The sequence below is a fragment of the Symphodus melops genome (genome assembly GCF_947650265.1).
Source record: "Symphodus melops genome assembly, chromosome: 22".
Classification (NCBI taxonomy): Eukaryota; Metazoa; Chordata; class Actinopteri; order Labriformes; family Labridae; genus Symphodus; species Symphodus melops.
This window is the reverse complement of record NC_136712.1, coordinates 1191672-1212420: the sequence shown is the minus strand read 5'-3', so window position 1 is coordinate 1212420 and position 20749 is coordinate 1191672. Positions and strand designations below refer to the sequence as shown.

Sequence of the window (20749 nt, the reverse complement as noted above, 5' to 3'; positions counted from 1 at the left end):
TTGTTTTCAGGTGAAATGAAAGAGAAAAGGCAAATCTTCCATCTTAAACTTAAAACATACACTGTCGAAGCAGCTTAGTTATAGACTGGTGTAGTTTTGAGTCCTAAAACAAGGAAGTGAGTTAGCATGTTAGCACAATGGGTTCCTAAAAGTCAATGGGGATTTTGAATGTGTTTGTGTTTAGACGCCTGAAATAAGATCTGTGGTGAACACAAGCTGAAGAGATGTCGACGTTTTGTTAGACGAGATAAACTACGTTAGCTAAGACCCACTCTTGTGACTTTTAAAGTTTTTACACAAACTTTAAACGGCGGTTGCTAACGAGTAGCTAACTGAAACTACAGCGGTTGTCATGGAGACATTAAACGTCATCACGCCGGGAACTCTCTCCCTAATCCTCCTTACAGCCTCTAGTCATGTTTTTCAGTGCTCTTGCAAATATTAGGTTAATAAACAACTTATTAAGCTAACGTTTAGCTAGCTTGTCAAATCCGCTGATTAGATCGATGAAGCTTAACGGTCGTGACGTCATTATAAACCGACCGCGGTGTAGCTCGCTTGTAGCATAACGTTAGCTTTTTACTTCTCTCGGCTGCATTAACTCTTCAAACTTCATATGAATGATGTTCATCTGTAAAGATTATCCTGCTGAACAAAACAACAACGCGTCAGAAACGTGTGTTTGACACAGCTTATTTTCTGCAATGATCCAAAATCCAATGCAAAAATCCCAGAGGCGAATTTTCGTAGGAACCACTGCCGCCATTTTTTCGGGTTGGCCTACAAAAATACGTCATTATTATACCAGTCTATTAGTTTTTATCATTTAAGGTCGACCTTCCACTCATTAGATTTTACTTTGGGCAATTCATTTAAGCATAATGAACCTTTAAAGCCTCCAGGGGGCGCTGCTGTATCGTCCATTAGCTTCATTGTTCCGGTTGTGATGAGCGACTGGTTTCACATCTCTGCCTCCGCACAGAAAAATGCATCTACATTTTTCTGCCCACAGTTTAATGAATGCAACACATCGCCAATGAGGAAAACTCGATATATTAAAGCGATGCAATAGCGCTTTTTTTTTTTTTCATTGCCACCGATACATGAACACAACAAGCTAGCAGCTACGGTAAGCAACGCCACTCCACTGAGAAATAAGCGCAGGCTCAAATCTACAGCGAGCTCAAACACAAGAGCAACACAACTAGAACAGTAGTTTGGTCTTCTTTTTTTGGGATCAAAATAAAGGATTTAAAGTATACTTTCATTTATAAGCAATAAAAAATAAGTCACATCTCAATACTCCGATAATTACTCTGACATTTATATTGTGCTCATTGGGATTCTATCTCTTTACAGATATTTATATCAACTTTATAGATATTTATTTTATTTTCCTATTTTGCGTCCTGTTGCCGTAGGAACTGTTTGCCACCTCCAGCTGTCGACAGTGCAAAGACCGCACTGATATGGTTGATGGATGGAGACCTGTTCCTCGCGGCTAATGGGATGTGAAGGCAATAAGTGGTGGATGAGGAGATGGTACGAGGCTGACAGTTAGCACCACAGACGGTCCAGAGAGACAATCGAGGTCAGAACTTCAGGAGGAACGACTGGGAGGGAACATCCTTCTGTATGGTCGGTAAGGAATATCCACCTGAATGGTCAGGAGCGACAGTCCACTCCAGAGGGTTAGGAAAGACAAACCGTACGGTCAGGAGGGTTCAGATGCTTAAAAAAACAAAAACAATCTTCGTTGAAGTTTTGGAAGAGCAGGACTGGATCTCTGCAGGGAGTCTGTAGTGACCAGGCACACCAGAATCCAGTAGTGGTCTCTTCCCTGGAGAGTAAGGCCAGATGATCCCTGAAGAAGGTGGGAAAATCAGCTCCAGAAGTTGAGGATTAAATCTCCCTAACCAGGTCAGGAGAGATCATCAGGTCCGGGGCAAGCAGGAACGATCCAGGAGCTCAGGATCGATGATCCACATCAGACCATCACGAGCAGAACTTAGGACTTATATTTTAATATTCAGAATAAAAATGTTGCTCCTGAAGTTGTGGATTGATCATCAGTGACTGAACCTGTTTAGGAAGCACCTGAATGGAGACATGAAGGGTCAGAAGTGACCAATGAACATGGAGCTGAAGGATGACAGACAGACGATCAGATGGGACCCTGTACAGAACCGGAGGTCCTTCAGTCCAGAGACACTGTCCTCGTTCGGATGTGGATCGTGGTCCAGAGTTATTAAGTGTTTTTGACAGCACAGTTGTAGATCCACAGACCAAAGTGTTGGATCAGTTTCATGTTTTTAAGCTGGTCCTTACAGGCTCCGAAACCTGTCCAGTATTGATCCAAGAGAACCTGGACCAGTCTAAGGGTAGCTGGTCACTGCCGCCTGTTTCTGGGCCAGACGTCGCAGCTCCTCCCTGATGGCCTTAATCAGGGAGGCCGAGGTGTGGGCGGAAGGGGAGGCATCCTCGGGTGGATACTCAGGGGTCGGTGAGGTCAGAAGGAGGGGCGGGGCGGATGGGTCCCGTAACGAGGAGCTGGGCATTTGAAAGACCGATGACGAGGTGAACTCTGGAAACGACAGCACCTGGAGGACGAAAAACGGTAAACATGATACAGATGATGCATTTCATTTTTTAAAGCCCAAAACTTGCTGAGGTCTGAACCCGGTCAAGATGGACCTCGACTGGACTGATGTGGCCCTAAACGGTCTAACATGTTAGTCAGGTGAGATCAGGAGTAGACAGGTCAGACCTGGTTCCCCCAAACAGGGACTTACACTCTCTCGGCTGGCTCCTGGCCTTGACAGGTCCTGGTCCGAGTGCTGCTGGTTCCAGCTGGAGCCGGTTGGACCTGACATACTGCGACCCACCCCGGGATACGCACTGATCTGACTCGACAGACCCACCTGGGTCAGGTGATGCAGATGTGCACCTGGAGGTCAAGGGAGGTCAGATGATTCATTCAACCCGTCCCCACTAACATGACCAAAGCAGTGCTTATGAAATGTCTCTACCTGTGCTGCCCCCTACAGGTCGCGGTCTGGAGGATGAGGGGGGGTCTTCATACCGCCCTCTGCTGGAGTAAACAGAGTCCTGCAGCTGGTCTCCAGTCGAGACGTACCCTCCCGAACTCAGGCCCTGTCTACACAAACCAAACACAAACAATCAGAAATGGTCCAACCTGTACATGTGAACCTGGTCTGTGTGCAGGTGAGAGCAGGTGACAACAGGTGTGTTTGGACTCTGACCTTTGCAGTAGACCCTGGACAGACGTGGGAGACATCCCGAGTTCTGCGTATCTCTGCAGGAAGAAAGAGAGAAGAGCTGAATATGAATGAACGACGGGAGTAAAATGGCCTCAGCAGCAGGATGACACACTCACTGCAGAAAAGGGGCTCTGAGAGGGGGCTGCCTGATAAGAGCCCCATTGCCTGCCTGGAGGGCAGGCCTGGGGGGAGGGGCTAGGCAGGGCAGGGCTTACCCCGCTCAGCCCGGCGCTGCCCTGCGAGGACGGCGACACCAGGGCGAAGGCGTCGTCCAGGAGGGAGTGCATCTGCTGCCGCGCCTCCTCAATGGACGGCTGCGGGGGCATGTAGGGGGGCGGAGGCGGTGCAGAGTCAAACACTTCATCGGTCGGGGAGGGACTTCCGTGATCCGGGGGCAGGTCCGGGTCGGACTGTGAGACAGAGGAAACACAGAAGAGGTCTTGCAGTTTAAAATCGAGGTGCAACAAAAACAAAACAGCAAAGAAATTTAAACAAACAACTTCACGATAAAAAAACAAAAAGGATCCAGAACCGTGCCCTGAGGAATTCCACTTTTTATAGTTGAAGCGTTTATCGTGTATCTCACCATGTACGCCACGTTGTTCAGTCCGGGGTATTTCCTGTAGGTGGCGCTCTGATCAGTGAGCAGCCGATCTCTGTCGGTGTCAGGAAGACTTCCAGGTCCCGGCTGAGCCCTCCGACCTCGAGGAGAGCGCCTCCCTCTGTCGGGAAAAATACACGACATCAGCATTGAACACATGTAAGGGTACAAACAAGTCTCTGCAGTTTGTTAAAGACTAGCGAGCGCTAAACGAGCGCATCATGTTTAAATATCAGCCATCATGTATCTTTAAAAATTAAAAGAAGAAGTTTATAAATGAAGAAAATAAACGTAAACATTATGGTGAGGGTGATCGGCACAGGTGATCTCAGGTGAACTCTGACCTCTTCCTGGAGTCGTTGGGGGTGGGGGGAGACTGGGTGTCACCCTGCAGGATGCAATCCATGTGGTCGTGGGCGGAGCTATAGAGACGCTGTGCCACCTCGCTCTGCACCGGTCCCTCGCCGAACGCGTCCATGATGTCGTCCATGGAGGGAAATTCGCACTGGCCCCGCCTCTTGGCGCGCTGCCGGAGTTTGTTCCTGTGATGCTCGATCTCTGACTTGTGTCTCAGCGCCACCTGCAGGTGAGCGTACAATGATGTCAGACAGGCACGAAGGCGAGTTGTGGGATGCGTTTTGTTTCCGGGTGTTGTTACCTCTGTGTTGACCTTCTCGGTGAGGGTGGGGCTGTGCTGTGACGCGGCGTGTGGCGGGCTCGGACGGGGCTGCATTGCAATCAGCTGCACCTTGTTGGCCTGGCGACGCGTGCCGTCAGATGAGCCCCGAGACAACCGGTCCACGTGGTCAAAGATGGAGGAGGAGGAGAGGAGCTCGTCCGGACCTCCCCCTGAGGTCAAAGGGTTAAAAAAACGATTAGAGTTTGAGTCATGATTGAAAACAAATTTAGATCCTTGGTGATGAGAAAATATTAAACAGGTGATGAAAGGTGTAAACATACCCATCTTGTTCCTCCCTTCAGTCCAGAATCACCAGAGAGAGAGAGAGAGAGAGAGAGAGAGAGAGAGAGAGAGAAAGTGTTTAGACTCATGTTTTTCACTTCCTCTCCATCAGTTCAGGTAACTCGTAGTCACTTACCATTTTTGGGCGTCTTCCTGTGATGTTTCCCCTCACTGGGCGTGGCCACAGCTCGAGTGCTTTCTTCCGCTGATTCTCTGCCACTTGATTGGTCACTTCCTAACGAGTCGCCGTCTGACGGGCTGAGCCTGAACAAAGGAAGACCAATGACACAGTTAGGACCTGAATCCAGAAAACGTGTCTTGTTGTTTCTAAGAAACATTTACTAACAATAAAAAACGACACAATAAGAATGCTGAAAAAGGTAAGAAATCTGGGATCCTACCGGCCCCTCCGGCGACCGGAGCGAGCTGCCTTGGTGGAGGAGCCTTTAGATTTGGGGGTGTTGAGGTCTCCCCCGTCAGAGGGTGTGGCCTCTTTGACCGGGGCGGGCAGGGGGCCGGGCTCCTGGATCACCATGATGTCGTCTTTGCTGTGCTGACCGAGGTGAAGCTTAGCGAAGTCGAAACCTTTGACGCTGGGAGCCTGAAGCTGAGAAACGACACGGACAGGCTGTCAGTTTGTCAAACAGCGGAAATACTGACCCACTTCCTGCTGACTCTCACCTTCTGCCTCTGCTGGATCGTGTTTATTGCGTCTGGCTGGAACTCCAGCTTTTCTGAGCCACACAGCTTCCAGTACAGGATGATGATGATGAAGACCGCGAGCAGCACCGGAACCACCACGCCCACAATCAGCCAGATACTGCTGCTCTGAGTCTCTGCAGGGGGGACGGAGAGGGTCTCCACCGCTGCAGATAGACAGGGGAGAAAGTCAGGAGGATCAGACAGGTGAGTCACACGAGTGTGATGGACAGGTGTTGGAGTACTGGGAGGGTAGGTTCTGGACTTACGCTGTGCGAGCGGTCTTTGGACTCGGTGTCCCAGCACGATGGCGGCTCTTTGGAGGTCCACGCGGTTAATGGTGGCCGCTGTCGCCTCAGCTGGTATACGCTCACCTCCTGGACCCTCAACAAAATAAAAGACCTCCAGGGGGCGCTCTGGACCCGACAACCTCGACACCCGGACAACCTGAGACACAAACAGGTCCACAACAGGTCCAGGTTTAAGGACCCAAAGAACACATTAAAGCAGGTATTCTCTGTGTGTATACCTGTATGTGTGTATACCTGTATGTGTGTATACCTGTATGTGTGTATACCTGTATGTGTGTGTGTATACCTGTATGTGTGTGTATACCTGTAGGATGTGTGTGTATACCTGTATAACGTGTGTATACCTGTATGACATGTGTATACCTATATGTGTGTATACCTGTATGTGTGTGTATACCTGTATGATGTGTGTATACCTGTATGACGTGTGTATACCTGTATGACATGTGTATACCTATATGTGTGTATACCTGTATGTGTGTGTATACCTGTATGATGTGTGTATACCTGTATGACGTGTGTATACCTGTATGACATGTGTATACCTATATGTGTGTATACCTGTATGACGTGTGTATACCTGTATGACGTATGTATACCTGTACGACGTGTGTATACCTGTATGACGTGTGTATACCTGTATGTGTGTATACCTGTATGACGTGTGTATACCTATGTGACGTGTGTATACCTGTATGTATGTACACCTGTATGACGTGTGTATACCTGTATGACGTGTGTATACCTGTATGATGTGTGTATACCTGTATGACGTGTGTACACCTGTATGACGTGTGTATACCTGTATAACGTGTGTATACCTGTAGACTGTTGTTGCCCACGGCTGTGGCTCTCTTCCAGCGCCTCCTGTTGGCTCCCTGCAGTCCTTCCTCCAGCAGCAGAGCCAGGCGTCTCTCCAGACGAGCTTTAAAACTCCTCTCAGCCACCAGTTGCTCGTGAACCCCCAACAGGACTGTACCACGCGCGCACACACACACACACACACACACACACACATTCACACACAGAGTCATCTCTTGTGATCTTTTAATCTTTTGAGGAGTGGTTCACAGACTAAAAACAAAGTACGTGTCCTCACCTGTGCGGACCCAGGTGGAGCGCAAATGGTGAGACGTGTTCAGCTCCGGGTAATGAAACGCTGTAAACACAAACACACAACTTTACATTTTACACATCTAACAATCATTTACTTCACATGAACAAACATGTGTGTGTTCGCGCATGTGTGTGTGTGTGTGTGTCGTACGTTCTGCGATCTGAAGGGCTGGAAATCCAACGTAAAAGCTGAACTCAACCAGGTTCAGCTTCCTCAAGTGTTGGCTGACCTCTGACCCCGTCAGGTAGTCTCTGCCATCACGCACTGCGAAGGTGATATCAACCGGAACTTTCTTCTCCATTGGCAGGCGTGTCACGCTGAGGCTGATGTTTAACAGCTGGAGAACACACACACACACACACACACACACACACACACATTTACAAGACGTGTCTGATCAGTCATTGTGGATTTCAAAGTTTCTTGAATAAGACTTTTTAAGAAAGTTGTCGAACTTAAGACTCACCTGAGCGATACGTTTGTTTGATATTTAAACAGGAAGCAGACTCACCTGTACACTCACGTTTCCTGCCTCGTGCGTCCGTCTTCGTGTCTCCGCGTACGCCATCATCAGCCCTTTCTCCACCCGCTCGCTGAAGTTACAGACTCTGACATCCACATTGGCGGGGACGAACTGCAGCACAGAGTGAACCTGGTACCTGAGGTCAGGTACGGTGTAGAGCGGGGATAGAGAGGGAACTGGGCCGGCACTGCGCGGCGGTGCACGGAGGGCATTGATGACCGAAATGGCGGTGAAGATCAGGGGTCCTGAAACGACTCGAAAGGCAAAACTGGACGGCGTTCGCAGAAACTGACGAGGAAGCAGACAGGTGATAATGAGGTGAAACTTTAAATGAGCAAGCAGTTAGCTGCACGTTGACGGTACTTTACAAAAGGTGTGTTTACCTGAAGCTCCACTGAGCGGTTGAACTCCCTCCTCAGGAGGTCTCGGACCTGACTGAAACCTGCAGGTGAACCTCTGGAACTGACTGCAGGACACAAACAGACTCAGATCAGCTGACTGTCAGACATCAGCACCTGCTGCTCCCTTCTCATGACCCTCACCGGTCTTACCTACTCGGACCAGGTACATCTCCGGCTTGGTGACATTGCACAGGTACTGTCTTGAGGGCGGGGTCTGGCCCACTTTCGGGGTTGTGACCGGAGGTGCTCGGGTCAGGCTGATGGCAGTGATCTGCGTGGTTGTGGTTGCCTTGGTGGTGGTGGTGGTCTGGGTAGGCGGAGTCATCCCTGGCTTCTCTACAATCACGGGAGGCCTCTCTGGTCTGTCAGGGCGCGTGGGTGGACCCAGTGGTGGAGGGGGAGGCACCCTGCTGGTGGTGTTTGAAGGGGGGCGAGCAGGGTCCCTGCCCGTGACTGGGGTGTGCTCTTTAGGTTTCGGGGCCGAAGGAGGAGCAGTGGAAGGGGTTTTTAGAGTAGTTGATGGCGGGTGCGGCTGCTCCTCACCTGTGAGAGTAGGTGAAAGGGTGAGAGGAGGGGTAGGACCCACTGGGGGGCGCTTGGGTTCCTGTTCTTGATGAGGACCAGAGCTTGGGGACGGAGATGGAAGGGCACCGGGGGTTTGGGTTGTTGTGGGAGCGATGGGGGGTTTGGAGTCTATCCGGCCTCTCTCCCTCTCCCGGGCGAGCAGGTTGGTGTAGTACTCCAGACTGTTCATGTCCGGCAGCAGCAGCTCCGTCGGCTCCAGGGGCATCATGTCCTCGAGGTCGTAGTCCTCGTCCCAGGCGGGGAAGACATCCGGGTGCGTGGGGCGAGTGTGCAGGGAGATGCTGGGGGTCGAGGAGGAGGGTGAAAGGGGGAGGCGGGAGGAGAGGGAAAGGGTGGGACGAGCAGGGAAGGTGTTGTCGTAGGAGACCCAGTCCCCCCCCTCGTCCTCGTCGTAGGGGTGATTGGGCAGCGGCGTGGCCAGGGCCAGCTCCTCGCCATCAGGCACCATGAAAGAAAGAGTCTCCAAGTAGTCTCCAGAACCCCAGGCCTCCTCCAAGGAGGGCCCCTGCTCCCAGGGGGGAGGAGGGGTGAGGGTGGGCTGGGTGTGTGGGGGGAGGGGCGGTGGGAGGCTTGGGGACAGCAGGTCCGGGGGTCTCAGCAGCAGGTGGATCCCCTGAGCGCCAGAGTCCGAGTCCTCCGACGAGCCTGCCCCATGGCCGTTACCGTGGTAACCAGAGTCCGGACCAGGGGCCAGAGGCCGAGGCGGGGAGGGGGAGAAGGAAGAGGAGTCGGAGGGGAATGATGAGGATGAAGGACGTGACAGAGACTCTGTGGTTCTGTTTAAGTCCAACACACCTGAAAGACAAAGAGAGGTCTGAGTCCTGCACGGACCTGAGAGTCCTGACAAAACGCTACAGTCCTGAACAGAGTCCAGAACAAACCTGAGAGTCCCGACCAACTTCAAAATCCTAAACACAGACCTGAATATATCTTTAAGTCCTGGACAAACCAGAGAGGCAGGCTAGCTGTTTCCCCGAGCATTTATGCTAAGCTAGGCTAGTTAGCTACTTACGACAGTGTCACATTTAGCACACAGACATGGCGGTGAAATCAAGAAGAAGAAGAAGTGTGTGAAACCTTTTGTGTGTATAACAGAATATATTTCCTGTCCTGATATTTGATTATTCAGATCAGAATATTATCATCTGAACGTTTTTATGCTTTCCGTCTTTTTTTTTTTATTTAAACAGCCTGTTTCCTGTTTGCTCCTTTTCCTCTGCAGTGTCTTTGAACCTATTTGTCTTTGTGTCAGCTCTCTCTCTCTCTCTCTCTCTCTCTCTCTCTCTCTCTCACACACACACACACAGCCTTTCTCATCTGGTGCCTGGTTGCCGTGGTGACGCCGTGCTTTGCGGCAGCATCACGTGCAAAGAGAGAGAGAGAGAGAGAGAGAGAGAGAGAGAGGCAGTAAGTGAGAAATTTAAAATGATTTTCTTTTTTTAAAAGCAAATTTTAAAACACAAACAGGAAACTGTTCACCTGAATTAATAAAGCTTATTTTGAAGGATCCTTTATCCCTCTTTCAAAATAAAAGAAGGGACTGCAGTTTTTAAAGCCGAAACCAGCCGGCCCACCTGAACGTTGAAAACTATTCTCGAGTCAGATTAATCAAATGAACAAGTAGAATTTGAATGAGCAACTGTGTGTGTGTGTGTGTGTGTGTGTGTGTGTGTGTGTGTGTGTGTGCGTGTGCGTGTGTGTGTGACTCAGTGTCAGTAGGAGGATGAGAACACGGAGGAAGAAAAAGAATCTAAATAAGATCTATTTCTGATTCACTGACACACCTTCCTTATAAGGAAGTTCCTGCTCCTACCTGCAGCCCTGAGGTCAAAGGTCAGCTACACACTAGCATCCCTGCTAAACTTTGGGAAGTAAACTTTGCTGTAAACACAAAAAAAAGTCCAATATTCCTGCAAACACAAAATCCTCCCACCTCAGAGTGCGTGTGGACACTGTCTAGTTAAACCTGTGGAGCCTACATTACCCATGATGCACCTTGACACCATCTTTCATTAGAGCCTCTCTGCAGGTAAAACCTCCCCACCTGTAGAGTGCGGACTGTCCCTTTAAAAAAAAAGGACAGCTGTGGGTGGAGATAGTCTGAGCTGTAGTCCTCCAAGCGGACTGGACTGGTTTGAGTCCGACCTGCGGCCTCGCTCGCCCTCCTGAGTTCTGACTCTATCTCTCCTATGAAATAAAGTCAAACAGCCTTTCCAGCTTACCTGGAGCAGGTGAGCTCGATGTCACCATGGAAACCAACATGCCGGCCGACAGCAGGACCGCAGCAAGCGTGCGTCTGCTCGCTGACGTTCTGTGCTCCATCCTAGTCCTGATCCGAGAGCCGGGGGGGGGGGGGGGCCCGCAGGGTCCACGATCCTCAGTGAGCCGCAGGTTTGATCCCCGACGACCAGTCAGGACCTGAACACACAGAACCAGGAAGTCCAACTTCAAAATGTGATTTTAAAACAAAAGATGTCGACACCTGTTTGATACCACGAGTCCTGCTTCAGGACCCCCGAGTTGGGTTTTATTGATCAGAAAATGCAGACTATCTGGGGAGTCAGCCCCCCTTTTACGACGCCCCAGCATCACAGAGAGCGGCTCAGGATCCGGTAACAGCAGGGTCAGAACCAGGAACCTGACAGGTGGATCTTGATCACCTGGCCTGTCAATCATCAGACCAGGATCCCAGAAACTCTGGAGCTCTTCAACATGTTGATCAAACATGACAATGATCATGGGGATCAATAATCGATCACTAAAGATGATAAGCAGGTTGTTTGTAACTTCAGGCTCACATATTTCACATTCCTGATTCTCATTCATCACTCTCGTCCTCTCTCTCACCGCTCGGCTCTGTTCTGTTCAGCTCGGATCTGTTCGGTTTTGTTCGGCTCAGCTCATAGTCGGGCCGCTCACACCTCTGCTGGCTCAGCTCAGCTGGTACTACTCTCACACTGACCCAATTATCGGACGGACAGACACCCCGGCCTGCCTCCCTCCTCCCCGGCCCTCCTTTGCCGCTCTCCCCTGCTGCTCTGCCCCGGTCCCGGCTCACAGCTGCAGAACATCCGGGCCTGATCCCCGGTCTGGTCTAACGTGATACCGCTAGTATCAATGTGTCATAATGATCCGGATCCGCGGAGCCGCCCCCCCTGCTTCATGAGAGCTGCAGAGCCGCCGCACCGACACCGAGCCCCGGTGACACGGACCAGATCCGCAGCAGCCCGGGTGAATGAAACACAGAGAGGAAGCCGAGCCGAGCCGAACCGTTCTGACATTAACGGATAAATCCTCCGTAACGGATCAGACCTACCTGCCATCCTGGAGATGCGGTTCCGGCGCGTCACGCCTCTCCGTCCGTCCAGTGCCGCGCGGCGCGCTCCCTGCGCGGGAGGAGGAGACCCCGCAGAATTAGACCTTCATCAGTCCGCAGTCTTCATCACCGAGTCCTCCTGCTCGAGACACACAGCAAACCAGAGATCTGACCCCGCCCTGTCGGTACCGGATCGTCAGATGAATCAAAGCACGTCCGGTCCCGGTACCAGTCTGACCAGGCTCCGCGTCACGTGTTCAGATCTACAATTCTCACTCACACACACGCACACACACACACTCTCTCCCATAGAGATACACACGCACTGTTTCTACATAAATGTTTGCAAATGTTTGAAGGGTTGTGCGTGAGTGTGTGTGTGTGTGTGTGTGTGTGCGCGTGCAGGGCTCAAAAAACCCATCTTTCTCTCACAGTTCAAACAAATGTTTATTTTCATGTAAATAAAATACAGTATAATGTGTACAGTGTTAATATAAGGCCTTTGAACACATGAATATTAATATAAAAGAATAAAACTGGACACTTCAGCTTTCTGAAAGCTAAAGGATTCTCAATAAAAGACTTGTTTGATGCATCTTCTATAAAAGTTTATTTTTTATTTTTTACAAATATATATTTTTTTTAAATTAAAGGTCACATATTCAAAATCCTCTTCTCCATGTCACTAACTCTAACAAGTGTCTCTAGTCTGTCTCAAAACCCCCGAACGATGAGAAAGTCCATCCTCTCTGTCTTCTGCCTGCTCAAACAGGCCGTTTGGAGATTTTCCCTTCATGACATCACAAAGGGCAGTAGCCCCTCCCCCCAGGTGGGTGACACTCCCACAGCTAGGTGTTTGTTCTGCCCTCTGAGTCTGCCTTCTCACCGTAAACAATAGGACATGGAGCCAGAAAGCAGCGAGTACACCCGATCCCTTCCAGAGAGGGGGCGTGGTCAGACACAGCTCATTTACATATTTAAAGCTACAGACGCAGAAACAGCCTGTTCTGAGCAGGGCTGAAATAGAGGGGTTTATAGACATGATCAAATACAGGATCAGAGTGGATTTACAACAACACACTTCACACACATGTTGAAGAGGAGCGAGGACACTTATTGAACCTGAAGAAGAGGAGGTGATCATGTGACCTTTATGACATGGATGTTCCTTTAACATGAAATGAGAACTTACAGGTTTCGATCCAAGTAAAACAAAAAAACAGATACAAAATATTTTTATCAATAAAGAACTACAAATGTAACAGCTGAGCATCACTCCTCCACACTTCACTATATACCTCTAAATACGACATCAGAGCTCAGGCTTTGACTGAGCATGAGAACGAACTCTGCTACATAATTTATGGAAATGAAAACTTGTATAATGCTGATTATTACAAATGTTAACCTGAAAGCAAGTAAATAAGCCATCACAAGGGGCTAATGTGAGCTAGCTGCTAATTAGTTGGTGTTGTCATGTGACCATCCAGTGACATCTGACAGAGAGAGTCAGAGAGAGACCGGTTCAAGTGAAAGATAATCTCTGCACCCAGAAGGTCTCATTCCTCTGGAGAACTCCCTCTGCACCGCCGCCACCGGCACGAAGCGAGGGCGGCGGCGAACTCTCCTCTTTGTGTTGTTTTTAGGGTTCCTCTGGCACATGTCTGCCAAGAAGAAGAAGAAGAAGAAGAAGAAGATGTCAGAGAATAAAACCAACGAAGGAGAAGAGTGTCTCCTTTATTATTCACTCAGCTGCTGGTTGAACCAAAACAAAAGAAGAAACATCAAACCAACTCATTTCCTGTTCTTACCTCGGAAGCTCAGGACGTACTGTCGGTGGCCTTTCGTCACTTTGACTTCAGCAGTTCTGTTCGACTGAAACGAGACTTCGAGAGACTGAGACGTCACTGACGTGATGCGCTGTTTCTCATCCTAAAGACAGAACTCAGACACTCAGAATCCCACCATGTTTTTATGATTAAAAGTAGATTAAAAGTAGATTAGCAACAGGAACCAATCAGAAGCTCTCTGATACTGAAGTTGTCAGCTCTGCCGGTGCAAAAAATACAAGCAGTTACCTGAAACGCTCTAAAATGTAATCTTTTGTCGTAGAGGCGTCGGGACTCACCACATGTCCGTACTCGACCCAGTCCCCATGGTCCCCCTTGTAGAACCACAGCCACTCTGTGGTCAGGACGTAGTGCGGCGGTTTCAGTACCGAGGACACCGTGGAGAGACGGCGAACAGGTTTCAAGTCCTGCCTCATGGACAGGAAGTCGACGGGCTGATCGCTGCAGCTGTCAGAGAACGGACACGTTTCAGTCGCTCCCTCGTTAACAGATTATCCTCACACCTGAACAAAGTCCTCTGACCTCTGACCTTTGAGTCTTAGAGGGGTCACAGAAGTCCCTCTCGATGTCTTCCATGGCCAGCAGGTTTATCCAGGCGACGCCGTCAAACACTTCCCATTTGTACGGCAGGTGGAAGTGAACGCTGCAACACTCGTCTGGAAAAAAAAAGAGACTCCATTTAAAAAACATGAATTTTTTTAAACAAATTTAATTTGAATGTAAATATTAAAACTTTTTTTTAAAAATGTTTTCCTTCAGTGGAAAGTCATAAATACAAACTCATGACTTCAGATGATTTGTTTTTAAGTTTCTACTCAAGGATCGACTCTGACACTCTGCTGCCATCTAGTGGAGAATAAAGGAAGCTGCAGGGTCCAGTCTGCGTCACATGACCATCAGGCGTATGAGTCAGACTGATGATGATGATAACAGTGGCGATGAAGATCACTTACTGTTGTACTTGCAGCTGTTCCTGATGAAGTGCAGACAGATCTCGTCTGTTCTCTTCAAAGGTTCCACGTGTTTCTCTGATTGGACGAACGGGAAGAATGACCACAACGATGAAGACGGTGCAAACGTGATTTACTGTCACAGGTGTGTCAGACTCACCTGTGACAGCGTGGCTCAGGTGGTACATGTTCCTGTAGATGAGTGGCAGTTTCTCGATCCGGTTCCTGCTCATTCCTCGCTCCTCCAGCATGCTGCGGCCCCGCTGGTCGATGGCGTGCTGCCGTTTACACCTGAGCCCGAACGCACAGTGGCCCTGAACGAAGAACTGACACAGGTGCAGTTTGGAGCATTTCAGCTGGAAGGTGCAGTCACCGCGGGGAGCCAAGCCTTTGTTATAGTGAGAGCACACCTGAGGGGGGAGGAGACACTGAGCTGTTACACCTGAGAGAGACATCCGAGGAGCGGCCATTTTGTTTTATTTATTATCCTGAAGGGTCAAAGGTCAGCTTTTTACCTCTTCAAACTTCATCCCTCCACTGGAAACTTTTTTTTTTTTTTTTTCAAATTTTTTCTTCGGACTTTTCTTCTTTTTTTTTTTTTCTTTCTACTTTCTGTGTTATAGCATGAGGTCAACCCTGAACGCATCGTCCAATCAGAGAGCAGGATCCTCTCCATCACCGCTTTACAAAAGCCAGAATCATCTCTGATTGGCTGTAAGTCTCCGTAAAAATGTTTTTTTTAAAAGATGTAAAAAAACAAAAAAACAAAAAAACAAAGCAGAAGAAACCCCCCCCTTTTTTTTTTTTAGGTTTAAACAAAGTTCAGAAGAAAACGTTGATTTAACCCCCTCTGCTGGACAAAAAGATCATAAGATTCTGAAAGTGAAACGAAACTAACTGATTAAATATTTCCTGATAAAATGATAGTGTGTGTGTGTGTGTGTGTGTGTGTGTGTGTGTGTGTGTGTGTGTGTGTGTGTGTGTGTGTGTGTGTGTGTGTGACCTCGGGGAGCAGCTCGGGGTCATTCTGCATCAGCAGCAGGCTCAGGTGAGTCTCGTCGAGCTGGTGCAGCGTGCACTCCTTCAGTACTCGATGGTTGTGATCTGATTGGATATCGTGGGAGAATTTACACGGCTTCCTGTCAAAAAAAACAAAACATAACAATCACATGATCAAAAAAAGGTTCATCACTTCATTTGAATTTGTTAAAAGAGTCAAATGCTGAAGATTTAAATTAAAACCTGTCGAATAAAACTTCATCATGAATTAAAACAAACTAACGATAATTATTGATAAAATCATTTATTTATCTCACAGATAAATCAGTCCTGTCAGCTGTTCGTCGGTTTCGTTTCTCTGTAAACCACAACTGCTGGGCTATGACGTCACAAACAATACAATCGATACAGAAAGAGATAGGCCTGTGTTTGTTTACGTCACGTGTTTTAATTTTCTTTTAAATTGAATAGACCAAATAATAATTTTATTACACTCATTAATGATTAATCATCGATCTGTCAGCTTCACTTTCACTGAAGTTTCGTTTCTGAGTTTGTGTCTGTATCACTCCGCCGCCTCACGCGCACTCAAACATGCAAATTCAGATTTCACATTAAATATTTTTAAACCTACTGAAACCCAAGGAGAGTCAAACAGAGATAAACTGTCCGCACTTTGAAGTGACCTGTCACTGATACACCTGAGCGCGTGCGCGCGGCTCACCTGCCCTTACTGAACCTGCAGTTTCCGTAGATGAAGAACCTGCACAGGTGCAGATCTTGACAGGCTCCACCATCCTCGCACATCTCGCGGCAGTACGCGCTGCACAGCCGCAGAGAAGTCTTCGCGACCACCGTGCGGTCCTCGAGCCGCTCCTCGCGCCCCCCCGCCTGGTCGGGGACCATCAGGAACCGGGAGCAGCCTCGCAGGATGTAAAGAAACTCTTCTTCTTTTGTGTTGCAGCTCTCCAGCAGCTCGCGCTGCAGGTCGCCGAAGCTCAACGCTCCTCCCGCGCGGCAAAGCGCGTGCGTGGCCACCGCGATCTCCCTGCTGAACATCATAACCGATCAGCTGATCTGGTCCAAATGATGTCTGCAAGAGGAGGTCCGACTGGTACATCACAGGTTCAACGTCACCTCCGCTCCATATCTGCCACAATAAAAGCTTTTAACGCTCTTTTTTATTTTTTAATTTGATGTAAAAACTCTGATTCAGTGTTTAGTATAAACTATTACATTCTTCAAACCAAAAAAATAAATATTAACTATAACTTTGTTGTTTTTCTTCAGTAACAAAATAGAAAAGGTGCAAATTAATGTTTTATATTTCACCAAACATTAAATATTTAATTTAAAGTTCAGTTTGTGGGTTTTGGCGCCCCCCTGTGGACAAACTATGTAGTGTGAAGTCTGCTTTAAAACTCTGATCATCTTTAAAGTCTGTACCTGGATCAGGTATCATCGAGGTTTTTCTTGAAACAAACAGGATCAATGATCTGAATCCTGGAGAGAAAGATTCAAGCAATCAGATTATTTTTCATCTGATTTAAACCTTTTGATTAACCAATCACACAGGTGTGACCGATGACACAGGTGTGACCGATGACACAGGTGTGACTGACGCTGCAGGTGACTCATCAGAGTGTGTGTGTGTGTGTTAGAGGATCAGTGTCAGGCGTCATGGAGCTGCGTGAGTTCATCGTGCTGACTGTGAGTCTGTGTACGCTGAACTCAGGTGAGAAATCTGACCTCAGAACAGATTACCTGTTTGATCCTTCTGGATATGAAGCGGCGTCCAGCTGCTCTCAGATCAGAAACAAATCAGATGAATTAAAAGAGTGTTGAACTGTTTGTCAGATTCCCTCAGTCTGAATCACTGGAGCACGTCAGAGTCAAACGTCACAGCTGCAGTTGATCCTGGATCAGGTCAGACCTCATGTTGTCTTTTTAATCTGCTCACAAATTAAACAGCTTATCAAAGATCACGACCTGCACAGGTCATTCAGATAAATACAAAACTGAAGTATTGATTTTGATCTGTTCAGAAAAGTTCCTCACTTTTATTCAAACGATTCACTGAAACATTTTCTGCTCTTGTTGGTTTTTTTTGTCTCTTCAGGTCAAATCGTGAATCAGACTCAGAATGAAACCTTCTCTCAAATGTTTGGATACAGCAGTGAGATTAAAGCCCTTCATATAAATATATAACCGTGTTAATGCGAGCTGCGTCTTTGTTCACGTGTCCTCTCTTTGTGTGCGTCTGTGCGTCAGACCTGTCGGGTATTCGGGTCTTCATGGCCGAACAGGAAGCGGAGGTTCGGATCATCGGCGGTCAGGAGGCCTGGGCTAACTCCTGGCCCTGGCAGGTGTCTCTCCGCTTCTCCTCCATGCCGGCCTGCGGGGGGGCAATCATCGGGCCGCTGTGGGTCGTCTCTGCCGCACACTGCTTCAAGAGGTCAAGGGTCACGGTCTTAACTTTTGGAGGAGGGAGGGAGCGGGTCTGCAGATCTTCATGGAAAAATAAGAAATTAGCCGATTGGCTGTCTAGGATTTCTTTTTTTTGTTTATTGGTCGACAGATTTATTTCAGGCCCCTCCTCCTTCGGGGCCCCGCCTCCTTCGGGGGGCCCCTGATAGACCTGGTCCAGTATAAACAGTGTTCATGTTTGGTTCTGTCTACAGGTTCAAAAAAGCTTCTTTCTGGACGGTTCTGGCAGGAAAACACGACCTGGATCATCCTCATGAACTGGGAGAACAAGTGAGACACACACACACACACACACACACACACACACACACACACACACACACACACACACACACACACACACACACACACACACACACACACACACACACACACACACACTCGATGTGAGCCAGGAGCTGCAGCTGTTTAATGCTCACAGAGGTGATCATGTGACTTGGTTGTGTCCAGCTGGTGGGCGTGTCCTCGATCATCTCCCATCACGGCTACAACCCTCGCACGAAAGAGTGCGACCTGGCTCTGGTGAAGCTGCAGCAGCCGCTCGTCTTCAACAACTTTGTCAGACCCATCGACGTCTGGACCAGCCCCCTGTCCCCCCACAGGAAGTGCACCATCACGGGGTGGGGCTCCACCCGAGAGAGTGAGAGTCCTCAGATTTCACAGGGCCGTCCTCAAACCGCTTCCTCTCACTCTCACAGCGTGCGTTCTGGTTCTCCTCAGACGGTCCTCGGGTCCACAGACTGCAGGAGGTGAACGTGACCATACTGCCCCTCGACGTGTGTGACCAGTCGTACCTGGGGAGAATAAGACCCTCCATGTTCTGCGCCGGGAAGGAGGGGGGCGGAGCCGACGCCTGTCAGGTAAGACCAAGAGACGAGAAAAACGAAGTCTCAATAAATCTGTTCCATGGTTTGGTTCCTGCCTGTGACCTGGTCTGATTCTCGTCTTAGGGGGACTCTGGTGGTCCTCTGTCCTGCTTCACTGGCAGCAACTACCGGCTGGCAGGTGTGGTGAGCTGGGGGGTCGGCTGTGGACGAGCCAGAAGACCAGGAGTGTACACCAAAATCCAGCAGTACACAGACTGGATGCTTCACGTCCTGAGTGAGTCCGGGTTTTGGTCTCTGACGGGTCGGTATGTACCGGAACAAACCTGAACCGTTACTGTTCCTCTCACAGGTGATGCAAACGACCTACAAGCAGATCACGCCGCCCCTGAAGGTTTGTACTCCCCCCCCCCCCCCCCCCCCCCCCCCCCCCCCCCCCCCCCAATCTTGCTCTGACGTCCCGCTCTGTGTCCGTGTCGTGACTGTTTGTCCCACCTGGACTCAGAGGACGGGTGCGGGCAGCAGCCGACCTCCAGCTGTCAGCGGGCTCCAGGACTCGCTGCGCTCTCGGTGTCCCAGGACGGTGAGCCGTCTGTGGGGAACGTCTCAGAGGCCTGCCCCTTCTCCTGGCCCTGGCAGGTCAGCCTGCAGTCCGCCGGAAAACACTACTGCAGCGGAGTCCTGATCCACCGCCGCTGGGTCCTCACCGCCAAACACTGCAGCGTCAGGTAAGGACGCCATCAGGTAGTCGGTAGTTCTACTGGTACTCTCAGGGTCTACCTGGATCCTCTCGAACGGTCTGACTGCAGGACTCTGGTTTTGTCCCCGTAGAGCCAAAGAGGACGTGGCTGTCTTCGGACTCCATGACCTCCGCCTGTCTTCGTCTGTAACCATCCCAGTGGACGAGGTGTTCAACTTAAAGGAGGACGGCAGCTTCCCGCCAAAGTCTGACCTGTCGCTGCTCCGCCTCGCCGTGCACGTCAGATTCAGTCAGAACACCTGAATGCAACCTTTTACTTTGAAGGATTACTTCCTGTCTGTTGTTTGCGCTCAGAAATAGACTTGACACTTTCCTCTGGTCTCAGGTCCCAATCTGTCCCCGCTTTGTGTCCCTGAAGAAGACGAGGACCTGGACAGCACCTGGTCCTGTGTGACCACCGGGTGGGGCGCCACAAGAGCAACAGGTGGTCAAAACCCGTCCCCGCATCCGTCTTCTCCTCGTCCACCTGTCTTGTTTTTTTTTGAAGACTTCCCTTTCCTTCTCCCTCTGTAGGACACGTCAATCCGGACCGACTGCACCAGGTGGGACTGACTCTGGTCAATCAAACCAGCTGCGGGGAGAAGTGGGCGGGGCTTATTGGGGACTCTCACGTCTGCACTCATCCTGCAGGCTCCGCCTCCTGCATGGTAACGTCCTCATGAATTACTTTTCAGACGTTGACAAACTAAAGGTCACATTCGGGATGTTGTTTTTTTTTTCCTGTCGGCAGGGCGACCAGGGAGCTCCTCTGGTTTGTAAGAAGCGAGGCAAACACTTCCTGTTCGGCGTGGTCACGTGGGGCAGCAGTCGGTGCGACGCAGACAAGCCCGCCATCTTCTCCAGAGTGTCAGATTATCACTCGTGGATCTCTGAGCTGACTGAAGATGTCTGATTGCAAAATAAAGTTTTATGACGAAGAATGAGTGAAACACATCTGTTGTTAGCATTTAGCATCAGCTAGCTGCCTCCATCTGATAAGTAAGGCGTGGTTAGCAACGTGAGCTAACAGAGCTCCAAAAACAAGAACAAAAAAGTCCAGAAACGGTGCGTTTAAGTTCAACCTGGAAACATGACGCACACATCT

General features: G+C 49.4%; 3 protein-coding genes across 4 annotated transcripts; 1 reads left to right on the top strand and 2 right to left on the bottom strand.

The window, feature by feature from the left end:
• Positions 1–675: 675 nt before the first annotated feature.
• On the bottom strand, positions 676–12149 carry LOC306818242 (UPF0606 protein KIAA1549). Its single transcript, XM_079335692.1, has 21 exons — positions 11796–12149; positions 10702–10897; positions 8045–9274; positions 7877–7959; positions 7482–7781; positions 7121–7307; positions 6953–7012; positions 6675–6826; positions 5812–5989; positions 5525–5709; positions 5245–5450; positions 4980–5107; positions 4843–4857; positions 4541–4731; positions 4227–4462; positions 3868–4003; positions 3398–3691; positions 3264–3316; positions 3030–3157; positions 2793–2947; positions 676–2600 (listed from the first exon to the last, which is right to left on the bottom strand). The coding sequence occupies exons 2-21, from the start codon at positions 10799–10801 to the stop codon at positions 2376–2378; spliced, it is 4242 nt and encodes a 1413-aa protein (XP_079191818.1). The 5' UTR covers positions 10802–10897; positions 11796–12149; the 3' UTR covers positions 676–2375.
• A 664-nt stretch (positions 12150–12813) lies between these two features.
• On the bottom strand, positions 12814–16721 carry parp12b (poly (ADP-ribose) polymerase family, member 12b). 2 transcript variants are annotated; one of them, XM_079335450.1, is made up of 8 exons: positions 16319–16721; positions 15599–15734; positions 14756–15005; positions 14599–14673; positions 14175–14301; positions 13924–14092; positions 13607–13727; positions 12814–13459 (listed from the first exon to the last, which is right to left on the bottom strand). In XM_079335450.1, exons 1-8 carry the CDS (start codon positions 16654–16656, stop codon positions 13305–13307), a joined length of 1371 nt encoding a protein of 456 aa, XP_079191576.1. In that variant the 5' UTR covers positions 16657–16721; the 3' UTR covers positions 12814–13304. The 2 variants fall into 2 exon arrangements, 1 of the variants encoding a protein (XP_079191576.1); XR_013778133.1 differs by having other exon boundaries at positions 13440–13459; positions 14168–14301.
• Positions 16722–17218: 497 nt separating this feature from the next.
• On the top strand, positions 17219–20596 carry ovch1 (ovochymase 1). The gene is made up of 14 exons (XM_079334772.1): positions 17219–17329; positions 17452–17520; positions 17714–17770; positions 17866–18049; positions 18276–18351; positions 18532–18721; positions 18802–18941; positions 19032–19182; positions 19258–19299; positions 19411–19633; positions 19737–19894; positions 19991–20089; positions 20179–20312; positions 20396–20596. Exons 1-14 carry the CDS (start codon positions 17275–17277, stop codon positions 20555–20557), a joined length of 1740 nt encoding a protein of 579 aa, XP_079190898.1. The 5' UTR covers positions 17219–17274; the 3' UTR covers positions 20558–20596.
• Positions 20597–20749: the final 153 nt, after the last annotated feature.

Excerpts from the sequence above, each read along its gene's own strand:
- parp12b (XM_079335450.1), bottom strand. The coding sequence starts at position 16,656 with ATGATGTTCAGCAGGGAGATCGCGGTGGCCACGCACGCGCTTTGCCGC. Across the intron at positions 13,728-13,923 it reads GGGTCGAGTACGGACATGTG|GATGAGAAACAGCGCATCAC; the intron begins GTGAGTCCCGAC and ends TTCTGTCTTTAG. Across the intron at positions 13,460-13,606 it reads GTACGTCCTGAGCTTCCGAG|ACATGTGCCAGAGGAACCCT; the intron begins GTAAGAACAGGA and ends TCTTCTTGGCAG.
- ovch1 (XM_079334772.1), top strand. The coding sequence starts at position 17,275 with ATGGAGCTGCGTGAGTTCATCGTGCTGACTGTGAGTCTGTGTACGCTG. Across the intron at positions 18,942-19,031 it reads GCGGAGCCGACGCCTGTCAG|GGGGACTCTGGTGGTCCTCT; the intron begins GTAAGACCAAGA and ends TTCTCGTCTTAG. Across the intron at positions 19,183-19,257 it reads CTGGATGCTTCACGTCCTGA|GTGATGCAAACGACCTACAA; the intron begins GTGAGTCCGGGT and ends TTCCTCTCACAG.
- LOC306818242 (XM_079335692.1), bottom strand. The coding sequence starts at position 10,801 with ATGGAGCACAGAACGTCAGCGAGCAGACGCACGCTTGCTGCGGTCCTG. Across the intron at positions 9,275-10,701 it reads ATCGAGCTCACCTGCTCCAG|GTGTGTTGGACTTAAACAGA; the intron begins GTAAGCTGGAAA and ends TTTGTCTTTCAG. Across the intron at positions 4,004-4,226 it reads CCCAACGACTCCAGGAAGAG|AGGGAGGCGCTCTCCTCGAG; the intron begins GTCAGAGTTCAC and ends TTTTCCCGACAG.